Source organism: Drosophila persimilis, unplaced genomic scaffold, assembly GCF_003286085.1.
Source record: "Drosophila persimilis strain 14011-0111.01,24,50 unplaced genomic scaffold, DperRS2 tig00000520-arrow-pilon, whole genome shotgun sequence".
Classification (NCBI taxonomy): Eukaryota; Metazoa; Arthropoda; class Insecta; order Diptera; family Drosophilidae; genus Drosophila; species Drosophila persimilis.
Genome location: NW_020825317.1, coordinates 4,209,408 through 4,223,476, shown reverse-complemented (window position 1 = coordinate 4,223,476; position 14,069 = coordinate 4,209,408). Strand labels below are relative to the sequence as shown.

The window sequence follows — 14,069 nt, the reverse complement described above, 5'->3', positions numbered from 1 at the left end:
TCGCGTGTCGCCACTGTTTGAGTTGATTATAATGATAAAATCTAATTAAACAAGTTCTTAACTTCCAGGAGAGAGAAGTCAACTCAATTTACGAATGCCTCCAACCCCGTTCTTTGGTTCTTTGGCCTTTTCTTTCCCCTAAAAACTTAAACCAGAGACAACCCCATATACCCGTCCATTCTCCATTCTCCCTGCTCTCTGGGTCTCCTTCTCTCTCCCTGTCCCTCCGTCCCTCCGTCCGTCCGTCTGTCTGTCTGTCAGCACAAACATCTTAATTACCAACTTTTTGTAGCCCAAGACTCTTTGGCTCTCATCAATGGCCATAAAGAGCGGCCCGAAAGAGGGAGGAAGGCGAGGAGCAGCCAGTGGGGAGAAGGTGATGAAGGGGTGGTGGGGGATGGGGGGATGGGGGGATGGGAGAGAGAGTGGGCCATGGCTCTCGTTGGGTCAGTGGAGCGCTCCACTTTACATGTTTCGATGTCATCGCCTGCGTCTCAGTCGTCGACTAATTACGTTTCGTGCCCCTCCGACCCCTCTCCCCGCCAGTGGATGGATGGACAGGCGTCACCTAATGACCCAAAGCCGCCTACAATGGAAACCAAAAAGAGGGACAGACAAACAGAGAGTGAAAGAAACTGTGAAAGAGAAAAGATGGACAGAGAGAGAGGGCATATGTAGGTTGCTTTACGCACTTTTACTCCGCAGTCTCCTCCTCTCTCTACGGGGCTCCCTCTGCTCTCGTCTCAGAGTACATTTCTAATGACATGCGACATTACATTCGAGTGTCGAGGGGGGTAGGCTCGCCCTGTTGGTCAAACACACACAAAAAGATGGAGGAAAAGGGCAGGGTGCTCCTCCGTTGGGGAGGACCTAACGCATGAACGGCTCTTACAGAAAGATAACGAGCGGAGTGGCAGGAGCACGGCCTAGAACGGAGTTCTTTGATGATCCGAGAGATGCTCGCGTGAAGTCTAGAATTCCGATTAAGGCCCCACGAGAACAGGAGTACTTTGATCGGATAAAAGTGTGGGTTGCTTTCAGAATCGCCATAAAATACTACGAGTAAATGTTAGCAGTGCATCCGGGGAGGCCAGAGTAGAGCCTCTTGAGATGCCAGCACTCGCCAGAGTTCCTTCCTGTCGAGTCTTGCGGCAAAGGCAAATAGATGGCTAGAGCAAGGGATTTTCATTGATTCCTGACAGTAAATGCTAAGTATTGAATCGAAGATCGAAGAGACTGAGTATTCGAGTGGATCCATAGGGTATCTACGGAAGGACTTTCCTTGGCGGCCATCGACGGACAGTCCTTTGGCTTTTTTCTCTGCGTTAAGTATCCTGTAAATGTACTGTGAAAAAATTCCGAGAACAGAACTTCATTTATTTGTTCAATTTTCTTTGCGGGAGGCGCCACCGAGTGGCTGTGGCTGCTGCAAGCCCCACTTTATTTTCCGCTGTGGTTCCCCTGCTCCTCCTAATAGCTTTGAAATGAGTTTGGCGTTCCTCCCGTTGTTCCGTTCTGCTGTTTGTTTGCCTTCGGTTCTGTTTGGCCTTTCAGACGGACAGCTTTTGGAGCTCTCAAAATGCAATGGCGACGGCGACGGCGATGGCGATGGTCATGGACAAAATTCATTAAAAGAGCAGTCTTTTCCAAAATGCTTTGAGGATACGGTAGCCTAGTAGGTACAGTAGGTACAGGCCACAAGTCCACTTGGACTTTGAAATGTTTACCAATTTATTGGCCACGAGAGCCCTGAAATATGTTTCATAATTGAATGAATTATTTCCTTAAATTCGAATTAAATATAATTTCGGCAAGTCTAATGTATATTTATGTTTAAATCGAAGCGATTTTAAGTATGGGTACTCATGGTGTGGGCGGAGGAGGTGTTTTGCAAGGGAATTAAATTGGAATAGGGATCTTTTGGGGTTCTTTGGTGTTCTGCGAAATGAGAGCCCTGCCGATTGTCCACAGCGGTCCGGCAAAAGTTGTTCTGCTTGCAACATTAGCGGTTGCACGGTCCATATGCTGCTGCCTCCTGCCCCGCCTGCCCCCCCTGCCCCTCTGTTGCATAAGTGAAAACTTTTCAATCTGTGAATCAAAGCGGTTCCGGGGAGAGCGAGAGGAGGAGCGATGCGGAACTAGTTCCGGGAGCGGAAAGTGCAGCTTTTTGATTTCTGTTTCAATTGGTTTTTTGTAAAATGCAAAAAATACTTAAATGCCAAATGCCATTGCTCTTGAATGGAGAGTCCTTCTCTGGCTGCTCCCTGCTCCTCTCCAGTGTCCGATGTCCAGTGTCCAGTGTCCGATGTCCTGCTGTGGTCTGCTGCCTGCACATCCTGCACATCCCACTTTTTGTGGTCGTTTGAAGTTTTTATCCTTATTTATCTTCATAAAATATTCATGCACTTTCCACTTCTGTCTGTCTATCTGTCTGTCTGTCTCTGTGTGTCCGTGTGTTTGTGTGTCTGTGTGTGTGTGTGGAAAGCCACTTGAACTCCCAGGCAGTGGAAGCACTCAGCAGCAGGACTCTCCCTGCCTCCTGCCTCCTGCCGCCTGCCTCCTGCCTGTGTCTCTTCAGGTGAGTGCTTGCTGCCTCCTGGGGCTCTCTTCCCGGGCCACTCGTCTCTGCACTTTTCAATTAAAAATTGTTTTTCACTACATTTGAGTTGATTGATTTTTAATTGATTTCAATTCGAGCAAGCTCTGCCCCTCCCCCAATACCCAGGCGGGGGGCAGAAGGCAGGGCACGGGCACGGGCACGGTAGTGCCACAAGAAGCTTTTAAGAAGCAAGTCCCCAAGGAATGGAAAAGGAATCACGGAACGGGCAGAGCATTTGCATGGCCTTTCGGCATGCACTTTTCTCCGTCTGCGATCTCTTTCTGAGGGAAAACGAATGGAATTTACTTTCATTAAAACATGGATCTATTTTCCAAAAAGCCCCTGTAATCGATGGAACCCGAAGATTGGGGATCCCTCCCGGTATTCCAGGATCACCCTTTGGCCTCTTCCTTCTGCCAATATCTGAGGAAAGACTTCCCCGGGGTACATTTTTGCAGGGTACTTGCCACGGCGCTGCTCGGTGCTTTCCCCGGTCCCTTCCGACTGATTGTTTTTGCTTCTATTTATTTATTATTAACCAGGCAACCCGTTCGCCATGTGGAATATCCTTCCGCCAGGATGCAAATCGCATGAGCTTGCCGCATGCCCCGTGTCTGCGGCATCCATAAATTCTTAACAAGTGTTTGGTGGCATTTGAATACAAAATTGAAAACGAAATGAAATTTTAAAATTAAAAATTTAGAAACTAAAGTGGCATGCGGCATGCGGCATGCTGCAAGTGGTGGTGTCATGTGGCAAGTGCTGGAATGTTGTTAAGTGAATTTTAATTTCCCATTAACACAGGCCCCGCCCCCGTGGGGGAGGCGAGCGGAGGGCTCCCACCCCCCAAAAAAGGACAACAAAAAAGGGGTTGAAAGCGAAACAAAAGGCGACACAAAGCGACAAAAACTTGCTACAAAAGTTGAGGCAGAGTACCAGGAAGGACAAAAACAATAGCATGAGGACCGACGAGGATAATGTGTAACAGCCTGGCTTTTCCAGTCGAAAAACAACAACAGGAGGAGGAGCAGGAGGGGGTGGAAACCTGTCAGAAGAGTCCCAGATTCAGAGTCAAAGGCAGGGCGCCGATGGGCGTGGGAGGAGGCAAGAGCAAAACCCCTTCTTTTGTGTCTTTAAATATTATGGAAATATGGGAAGGGGGGGCATGCAACAAACTGTGCAGAAAAGGCTGGATGGAAATGGATTTTTGATCTGATGAATTTTCTCATTACATTAATTATACAATAAATATTTATAATTGTCATAGAAATCTGAAAGATCCTTGGATCCAAAGGAGGAAAGAAAGATCGACGGAAATCAGCAAAGAAATAACGAAAACAAGGATTTCCACAGCTCTAAGGATTCTCTTTCTTTGCCACTCTTCAAGATCTTTATTCAAAAAACATGTTTTTCCGACGTACTTGTTGGGGATATGTTTGTATATTCCCCAAGGCTCTGTCTGATAGTGGAATGGTATTTGAATGTAATCCCCATTTAATTACCATCTTTTCAGGGTTTTCTCTTTGGGGATGGCTCTTGAATAGATCATAGTTTGAAGATCCTTTGTATATATTACCTTTAAATATTACTGGCTCTCTTTTACAGAATTTGGGTCTGCCTTTGCATCTCTCTCCCCCCGGTCTTTCCTTCTAATCTCCAATAAATTTTCTAGCCAGAACCAGTCCCCCATTCCCATTCCCATTACCCTTCCCATTCCCTTTGTGGATGTGCCACTGCCACCTGTCGTATGAATGATATTCTCCTTACGATTTCCCTTGAAACTTTTTTTATGGGGCACAAGTTTTCCATGGGTGAGGCTTTGGGGAGGCTGGGGCGTTGTTTGTTACCTGAAAATGAATGGCACGACCTGTCGATATGTGTGCGTGTGCCCCAAAAACCTGTAACCTGCCTCAACCAATGCCTTCTGTCTGCTCCGGCCCCTTCTCCTACTCCTGCTCCTGCTCCTCGCTGATTTCCATCCATTTTTCCTCTTTACGACGTTAGATGAAGGGTATGATGGGATTTTTCCAAAATTATGCCATAGAAACGATTCCTTTTCGATCTTCTATACAGAGAGTACAGTTCCAGGGACATTTCCGCAAGAAAGGACCCAAAGCACGAGGAGAACAAGTGCCAGAAGAAGCAACAAAAACCTGATTTTCTAGGCATCGCCATTATCTCCCTGGAGAGCATTCCTTCTCCCTTCCAAAATAGGTACTCCTCGAATGAAGAAGAGCTCTCTATCACTCCTTAGAGGGTATCCCGATTGTCATGGCAGAGCCTTCGCCCTTCTCTCTCCGGTTTTTATTCTTTTGAATTATGGCAGAGCAAAGAGAGAGAGAGAGAACGACAGAGAGGGGGAGAGGGGGAGAAGGCAGAGGGGGGAGAAGGCAGAGTGGCTGGAGGAGTGAAAGTTATGGTCTACACATGTTGCTGTCGTCTAATGCCTGTTGTTGCTCCCTGTGCCCCATTCTGTTGCCTGCTTTTGTTGTTGGAATTTGTAAGTAAGAAAATTGTTTTTGAAATGGCTAACAAGCTATTAGCAAACAAACAAAGGGAGAACGACGATGATGATGCCCCCGACGATGTTTGGGCGATGTGTCGGGCCAGAGGCGAGGGGAGGAAGAGTGGCGGGGGAGGGGCTGGCAGATTCCTTGGGTCTTTGAGGGGATTGCCTCTTGGTTCCTTGCTGGCTCCAAAGTGACATTTAAGCGATTCATTCGATGGAGCATCAATCAGAGGATGGCTTTCTTCTATGGAATGATTTATGAGGATTCAAAAAAACTGCACACAAAAACTGAAGATGGAAAAAGTCTCAGGAAAGTCGAAAAGTAAATTGAAACTTGGATTCAAATTTCAAATAAAAGAGCCAAAAAGTTGAATAATTTTGTACATTTTGTACATTTTGTCCACACATTTTCCATATTTTTCTTTTTGGATTTTGTGGAATATATAGGTCCGTTCCACTGACCCTTTCACTCCCCCCGTTCAAGCCTCTTTCCCTTCCCCCTTCCCCCTTCTTTTCCTTTTTCCTTCGCTTCTTTATTCGATTTTTTCCTATTGGTAATTCAGAAAGAAAATATTAGAGGCCTCTGCGGACCCTTGGACCCCCCCTAACCCCATATGGCATACCTCTTGACCCACAAGCGCCCCCATCGCCCACACGCCTCTGCCTTTTCGCTGACCAAAAAAAAGAGCTAAAAACAAAAACACTTTTACCTTCAGCAGAAAGCGTCAGAAGGGCGATAGGGGGGTGTGGCAGGGGAAACAAATGACAACCCAAATTATTTTGACACCATTCCCGTAAATGCTTGCCACACTTGCCACACGAGAGGAGGGTGCGAGTGAGAGAGGGAGCGAGTGAAACAAAAGCAAAGCCAAAAACTCAAGTGGCGGCCCAAAAGAGGCGCCTAGACGGCCGTTGGAATGGGCAGAGGGGTAAGGGGGTGGGGGGGGGGGGGATACGAAGTAGTAGGACATGGGGTAGGTGGGCAACATATTGTGCCTCGTTGCATGCAACATGAGAACAACAATAACAGCAGAGGGAGATGCGAGACGCGACGGAGAGTGGGGGAAAGTGGCAGACAGACGGCGCAGACGATGGGGATTCCCATTTGGGTACGAATGCGTGGGGGCATTCGGGGACGGGGAGGACTACGGAACAAGGCGGGTGGAGCAGGCGGGTGGGGCTGTGGCAAGTTCGCGCTCTGTTGCAAATTGCCAGTTAAAATTTTGCTGACATTTCAGCAGCAGCCAAACGTCAAACCAGCCACCGGGGAGGCTGAGAGCGAATGGACAGAGAAGGAGATCGAGGGGAGTACGTGTGAGGGAGAGACGGGGCACAGTCGGATTTCGGTGTCTGCAAGTGTCAAAAGGCATTTTATGACATTCTAACATGCTTTGGGGGTGTGTGCTCTTGTGTGTCCTGTATCGATGAGTGCTATTATCGAACATGTTTATCGGCGAGAGCGGGAGTGTAGAAAGAGAGTGGAAAATATAGGAATCGCTGCACTTAATACCCTTAAATTTATTGAGACAGGCAGTGGGAGACATTCACGGATTGACACGGGTACCGGATGCTATGGAGGTGTGCAAACCGATAGGATGACATATTCGATAGTATTTGTATTCTTTTTTTAAATAAAAATAAACCCCTTATGGTCTCTGTATGGAACATTTTCGAAGCGAATCAATTGTATTCAACGAACGTGCGATTCTTTCTCTGAAGAAGAATCGCACCTCAATCGACCCCCAATCGCTGTTCAACACCAATCCGATATCTTCGTCTCAAAATTCATTCCGCGCTTGAGGCCTTCGGGGCCATGGGGGCGACCTTCAGTGTGCCACTCGTACGCGTATTTGTGTTTTGGGTAAATATTGACTCGAAGGTCCCCCTTTGCCCCCAAACGCCCAACGAATAATCGAAGCCAAATTGAAGACCAAACATTAACACGCGCCTGCCTTCGGTCCGCCTGCAGTCATTACCTCAAGCCACCCGCTCCACCGCTCCCCCGCTCCCACGCTCCCACGCCTGGCCATCCCGTCCCCTGCCGATGAGCCAAGGGCAAGCATTGCGTGGCGTCGCGACTCGCACTCGTGACTCGCGAGAGACGTATTTAATAAACTCTGAAAATGCGTGTCGCGCGAGGCGAAACGAAACCCCCAAATGGGACCCGAGACCGAGACCGAGCCCGAGCCCGAGCCACGAAGTGCAGCCCACGAGCTGCGGGCGGCGACCGAACTGCATTCAAATGAGAAGAGGGAGGAAAGAGAACGGTCCACACTCTCCGCGACCGCGATGAGAGGCCTCTTATCTCTAGTTCGAGTGCGAATGCGAGTGCGAGTATGTGTGTGTGTGTGTGTGTGTGCAAGGCACCAAACAATAACAAAAAACCCAAACAACGAACTGCAAAAACTAAAACAGCAGCAACAACAACAGCAAGAGTTTGTGGTGCCAGAAGAGCAAAGAGAGCCAAACAAAAATATATTATACGATTCAAGTACCGTTGCCGTAGAGTAGTCGTGGAATAGAAGGGGAGGCAAGAGCAGTAAAGTGTGATAAAATGTCATTGAAATGTCAAATAAATGAAAGAATGTCCAAAGAGTGGGGGGGAGGCGCAAGATCATTTCACTTTGGAGGCCTGCCTGCAGTTTTTAAAGCATTTAATGGCAAAATCAGCAGATTTTAGGAGAGAGATAGGGAGAGAGAGAACAGTTCAAAAAGAGCAGGAGGAACACAAATGGAGGCTTGTGTTAGAGAGAGAAAGAGCAAATGCTACGCAAATATGAGGACAAGGTGATGACATACTACTCCATCCAATTCAGAGTATAAATATACATACCTTGAGGAACAGCCTTGCAATGCATAATCCCTATTTCCCAATGGTCCCAATGGGTCCCATCCTAAGATCGCCATCCTGGAGCTCCTTCAAATTCAGTACCAATCTAGTGGGAGATTCATTCCACTGCTGTGAAGGGTAGAGACCTGAAAAGCTATCTTCAGTCCGGATGGATTAGGGAATGATATAAGGTCCCACCGTAAAGATATTCCCTGCATGGTTTTTCCCACACATCAAGGCACTCGATTGGTGGGCTGGAAATTCGATTCAGCACAGAAGTTATTTGAAAACACACTTGACACATTTGCCTTCTATGTCAAAACTCTATATTCCACGATAATTAATTTAATTCCTTCCAGAATCTTTCTTTGTGGCTTCGATCTATGTGTGGATTACCCATAGACTTGTAGCCTCTTGAGCCGATTCGCAGCGCTCTTATAACTTTAGAGGCATCTCAGGAGCAGGCTTTTCGATTCCCATCGCTAGGAATCGTTGCAGCAATCATCACTCTCGCAAAGAGTGGGGCACAGCCGTAATTATCACACCCCCCGCACTCCCCCTTCTGCTCGAGGAAAATCTCTGCTGGAAAATCTGTGTAAAATCTGATATCAACATGGAAACTGTCGGCCCGTCTCCGGTGTCAACCCTCGTCGCGTTGCCTGTTTCTGCCCCATTGAGTGGTACACAGAGTCAAGCCCCCTGCCGCATGCCTCATGCCGCATGCCACATGCCAGTGGCAGTGCCTCTCTGATGGCTTTGTTCTTTGTGTTGTCAAACTGTCAGGATGGCGATTTGCTGCCGCACAATTGATACATTGATAAATGATGTTCCCAGGAGGCAATCTCGCAGGATCTCCACCTCTTCTCCTCCTTCTACTGCTCGATTCATGCCACTTGGACGCTAATTTTGTGTGACAAACAATCCTCTCTCTCTCGCGCTCTCCCTCGCTGGGAACGTGAGACGATTTTCGATTGTGGGGCACGGACTTAATGGGGTTTTGTCATGCAAGAAGCACATTTGCTGCCGCATTCCTGTGGCAATTAAAAGGATATTAGTAGCCATGTAATATAACACCATGCCTTTTATTGAATATAACTATATTGATTACTGCTTTAGCGCTCAGCGACGGGGCCATCGGATGTAGGCCACGCCATCACGGAAGAGCATCCCATCGCGGTACATGCCCTGCAGCCGGAAAATGACCAACATCTGGTACTGGTACACCAGCGGCATCGTACCGAATCCCATATCTACCGGCGGATAATGGATAAAGCGCGCCTGCGTCTTCAGATAGGCCCGCATGGCCCTCTGCTCCTCCGTCTCAAAGGGGTCCGGTTGGGCAATCTCCACTCGGACCACAGCGCGTGGGCCATAGGGCACCACAGCGCTCCTGTAGGATGAAACGGGAAACGGGCGCGATTGTCAGAGAGTCCGGAAAGGGTTGCGGAAAGCGTTTGGCCGCTTGGGCGCTGGGGCGCTGGGGCGCTGGGGCGCTTGGGGCGCTTGGAGAGTCACCTGTACAGACGATTACGACGGCGCCGCATTACGAAATAGACAGCCAGCCCCAACGAGGATGTCACTAAGCCCACTATAAGGGTGTTCCACAGATCGCACATCTCACCACTGGCGAAAACACACAGGAAACTTGAAGTAAATTTTAACGAAATAATTCCCTCCGTTCGGGAGATATGGTTTGATGTTCGGACTCACGAAAAACAAAATCAAGTGGGAATTTAACAGAGAATAAGCCAAGGGAAGCGTTACAAGGCACACTTGTTTTTAGTTTTTGGCTCAACGATTGTTCGTCTATATATATTTTGTTTTTTACATGATTTGACTTTTATTTCATGACTTCCTTTGACCAAATAAAATATCGATATCACAGATATCGATAATATCGTGAATATCGTGGGGCGTGGGGCGAGTATTTCAGACGTGCTTTAATGTACTGCGAAGGAAAGGGCATCATCAGAATAACAAGCGTGGAACAAGTGGAAGATCCTTCAGAAAGAGACAACCCGAAAAATATAAGAATTTTCGAAGAGAAGGCCAGGCTTCGCCAGGGTATATTTTGGGCATCTCTTTGATGCCTCACGAATGGTATCAAATATATACGGTATTTATTAGGACATTATTACAAAAAAATCCATTGAAAAGTGTTCTCAAAGACACCGAAAAGCGTGCTTATCCATGGGTTATTGTGTGGGGCAATCTATGAGCAATGTATTAATGTCGTATTCAGTATACATATCCTAGGAATCTCTCCGCTTATATCTCGGATAGCGTTTGGGTATCTTCGAGGCACCTGCTGGAACTCTCTCGGGCATCGCCTCATCTGCGTTTAGTCCCAGAAGAGACACTCTTCCTCTCAGCGGAATCTCAGCAATTTGTAACAGCAGTGATGTGGGGATAGCACATAGGCCGGCCTCTAAAATTCGCGCAGTTCAAAGAGCTCTTTGGGTGGCTTTGGGATCCCAAAGTCACGGCCAGAGGCGGCCCCGGCGGCGGAGGCGGCGGCGGAGGCGGATGCGGAGGCAGGGCCAAAATATCTGTACAGATCTCGGAAATCTAAGAAAATTAAATGAGAAATAAGAGAGAAAAAACCCAGTGCCGCCGCAAGGCATCAACCTCGGCAATCGCCGCCGAGCACAAAAATCTCCGACGGCTATGAGGTTTTTGTTTTTGGTTTTGGTTTTGGTTTTGGGAGTTTCTTGAACTCTGGAGGCGGAAGTGCCCTGCCACTTATGACTCACAATTTGATGGATGTACAGATACAGATACAGCACGCAGCACACAGCGTACATGGAGGCACACAGATACGGGTTCAGGTACAAAAGATACAAATGAGACTTCGAGGGAGAGATAGAGAGAGAGAGAGAGATGCTCATACGCGTGTGGGGAGTACATTTAGAGGAGTGCTACGAGGATAGATATTCGGAGTGGAGATACAGATATAGACACAGCGACAGACGCTTCTGGTAGCCCCATCTGGCAGACACTTTTGGCAGCCACTGTGTGGGCGTCCCGCGCCGCACGCATCGGTATTCCATATTCCGATTTTTATTGGGAATCCGGTATTATGAATCTGAAATCTGAATCTCCCTCTACCTCTCTCTTTCGTTTCCTTGTCATAAATTCATTTGCAAGAGGCGCCCACGCGGCCCCTTGAGGGGCAGGAGGGAGGCCGAGAGCGGGGAAGTGGCAGAGGCTGTGGGCTGTGGGCTGTGTGGAGGGGTCGCCAGGCATTGACTGACAATCGCATTTAAATGTCAGAGGAACGGGAAACTATTTATAATTTCACACCTCGCAAATGATTTACGATCCGAAGGGGTCCCAGAGGGGCACAACGGGGTCCCGCCCCCTTCCTCATGTGGGTGTGGGTGTGGGTGTGGCCGTCTGTACGAGAGAGTTCTCACTGTTTTACTAGTGATAATTGTTTAAGGAAGTCAAATTGGAATGCACAGAGTTTCGGGGAAGGAGCGATGCAGAAAATGAGCTATGGATCCATCCGCAGAGGTCCCCATTGAGATGCACGACATTCGAGGGGTTTATTGTCCCCTAAAACTGCCACCTGACCCTTTGAAAATTCTTCCATTCTTCGGTTGCTCTGGGACTTGTCCCTGGAAGATTATTCTATGGTCTATCCATCGAAGGATGCATCTATCCTTTCCCTTAGGATCGTATAGATCGCATATTTCTAGACATACGATCTGGTGTTGCCTCTTGGTTCTTGCATGATGTCAGGCCGCAGGCCTCCCCTCACTCCACTCCACTCCACTCCACTCCACTCATCGATCGATCATTCGGTTCGTTCGACTATTCATCAGCTATTCATGAACCCGCCTTCCCTCTTCCCACCGACTCCTCCTCCTCCTCCGCTGAATGATGGCTTCTTTGGGCCTCAAAGCGCAATTAACAAAAGGCACAAAAACACAGAAAATACGAAAATGAAATACAGATTAATCCCCAAGCTCCGCCGACAGCCTGGGTGTATTATTTCTTCTTATTAATAAATTATTTATATAAACAATAAGCTGAGATTTGTTCTCGCTCTCTTCGGGGGATACGAGGGCGAGGGGGGATGAGGCGAGAGGGCACTCAAGCGGAAAGATCTCTCTGGGTCTCTTTGGCTCTAACAAGCCATGAAAATCGTCAAATAATTGAGCGACCAACGACGACCACCGAGCGACGATTCGCCGACTTCCGGATTCCGGACTCCGACGGAGAACAACGATGGGCCCCTGGCTCCAGCACTGGCTCTAGCGATGCGATCATCAGGTGGGGGATCCATCTATTGGGAGGCCGCATGGCAGATCGCGGGGTTGGGGGGGTTGGGGGGCACGGCACCGTTTTGGACATGATTTTGCGGATGAGCGAACGAGCGGCAATGAGCAAAAGTTATGCAAAACAATTTAGTTCTTTACGATCTGTACGATCCATCATAATTAAGCATGGGTTTTAATTTGTTATTTCTGATTTAGAAATTAATTGTAATTCGGAATTAAGTAAAAGAGGGTCAAAAAAGAGCCTAATGATTCTGTATATAATACCCAAAGGAATACTCTTTCATGGAGAATGTTTTGGGGGACTCCTTAGCCCAAAGGGAATGCCCAAGAGGTGCTCAAAAGAACGCCCCAAAGATGAGGCAGAAACTCGATACGCAATGCTGAAAAGTTGCCCCAAAAAATAACCAAAATGTACTCCAGCAATACCCCAGAAACTCTTCCTTTCATCCACTTTATACACACTAAAGATGGGTTGGAATACCTTTAGTATTAGATCTGTGGGATGCTCCACGTGCTGGGCACTTGGATACCTCCTTCTATCTCTGCGGATCGAAGACAGATCCTCTCGCTTCCTCGGAGATCTGGTGGCTCGGAGTCCACTTTGAATGTTCCGTTCTTGAATTTGCATTTGAATTGAATTCATATTTTTCTGGGCAATTAAATTGTGTGTTTGACCCATTTCCCTGGGCTCTGGTGGGAGCCTGCCACATGCGTCCACCCCCGCCTCCCGTGCCTCCCGTGCCTCCTGCTGTTTGCCTCGAAGACAAGCATAGGAAATGCCTTTTTGCAACTACAGGGGGGCAGGGGGGGGCGGAAGGTATGTGTGGCACTAGAGGAGGGGGTTTTCCTTTTGGGAAAACTCAAACAAAACATACCCCACCCCCCCAAAGGGAGTTCTCTTCTGTTTCTGTGTTCTCCGAGAGATCTCTCCGTGTCTGTGTGAATGTTGTCTGCAAATGAAAATGAAAATGAAAATGGAATTAAGCACACAAGCAGGCGAGGAGTAAGGAAAAGCATAAGTACACACAAGTATAGATACATACATAGATATATATATATATATATATATATATATTTTCGTGCACTTGAAGATACAAGCTACAAGGAAGAACAGTGAGGCAAGGAGGCAGGGAGGCCACGAGGAATGGGCGAGGCAGGCAACACAAACACACACAAAAAGTTCAAGTATCCCAGAAGTATGCGCCCTTCTCTAGAGCAAAAGATATTGGGAGAAAGTGAGTGCGAGAGAGATGCCCACCCAACCATGCACCATGCCTCCCTCTCCCGAGGTCGAAGTCAACTCTGAATGTGGCATTTTATATTGTTAAACCTTTCCCTTCTCCCCGTGCAGCATGCCCCCCATTCTTTGACTTGGGTTGGTCTCCTTTTTGGGGATACGGGATTCTCTTTTCTGTTTTTCATTCAAGCAATTGCATTCCTTGAATGGTTTCCTTCTGTCCGGCTATCATCCTCGGCTATCTTTTACTCGCTGAGAACGATAGAGCGGGGGCTGGGACTCTCGGGGCCTGTGATCGCAGGGCCCTCTCTTGGGGCGATCTCCTGCAAGAGAAGACGGTAAGAGACGGCGAATAAGTGATCTGTTTCTTCTTACAGTTTCCATGGAAGAGTTGCCTCAGTGATGCATAGCGCCCTTCTGTGTCCACTAGAACCGGACTCAACCTAGAATACCCGGGGTTCATCGTTCCACGTGAGTGGCTGCAGCTCGTCCAAGTGATCCAGGGGGCTGTGCTTGCGTCCCGCACTCTCTCTTTCTGCCTCTGTATCTCCCTGATGGCAGCATCCTTGAACGAGAGGAATGGGATGCTCATACGCGTTAGATACAAG

General features: G+C 48.0%; 2 protein-coding genes across 2 annotated transcripts in view; one reads left to right on the top strand and one right to left on the bottom strand.

Annotated features, from left to right (window-relative positions):
* The window catches only part of LOC6596653, an 84,195-nt gene that overhangs the window by 26,543 nt on the left and 43,583 nt on the right, over window positions 1-14,069 (top strand). The window lies entirely within an intron of this gene.
* On the bottom strand, window positions 8,994-9,672 carry LOC6596687. The gene is made up of 2 exons (XM_002021954.2): window positions 9,454-9,672; window positions 8,994-9,328 (listed from the first exon to the last, which is right to left on the bottom strand). The coding sequence occupies exons 1-2, from the start codon at window positions 9,552-9,554 to the stop codon at window positions 9,058-9,060; spliced, it is 372 nt and encodes a 123-aa protein (XP_002021990.1). The 5' UTR covers window positions 9,555-9,672; the 3' UTR covers window positions 8,994-9,057.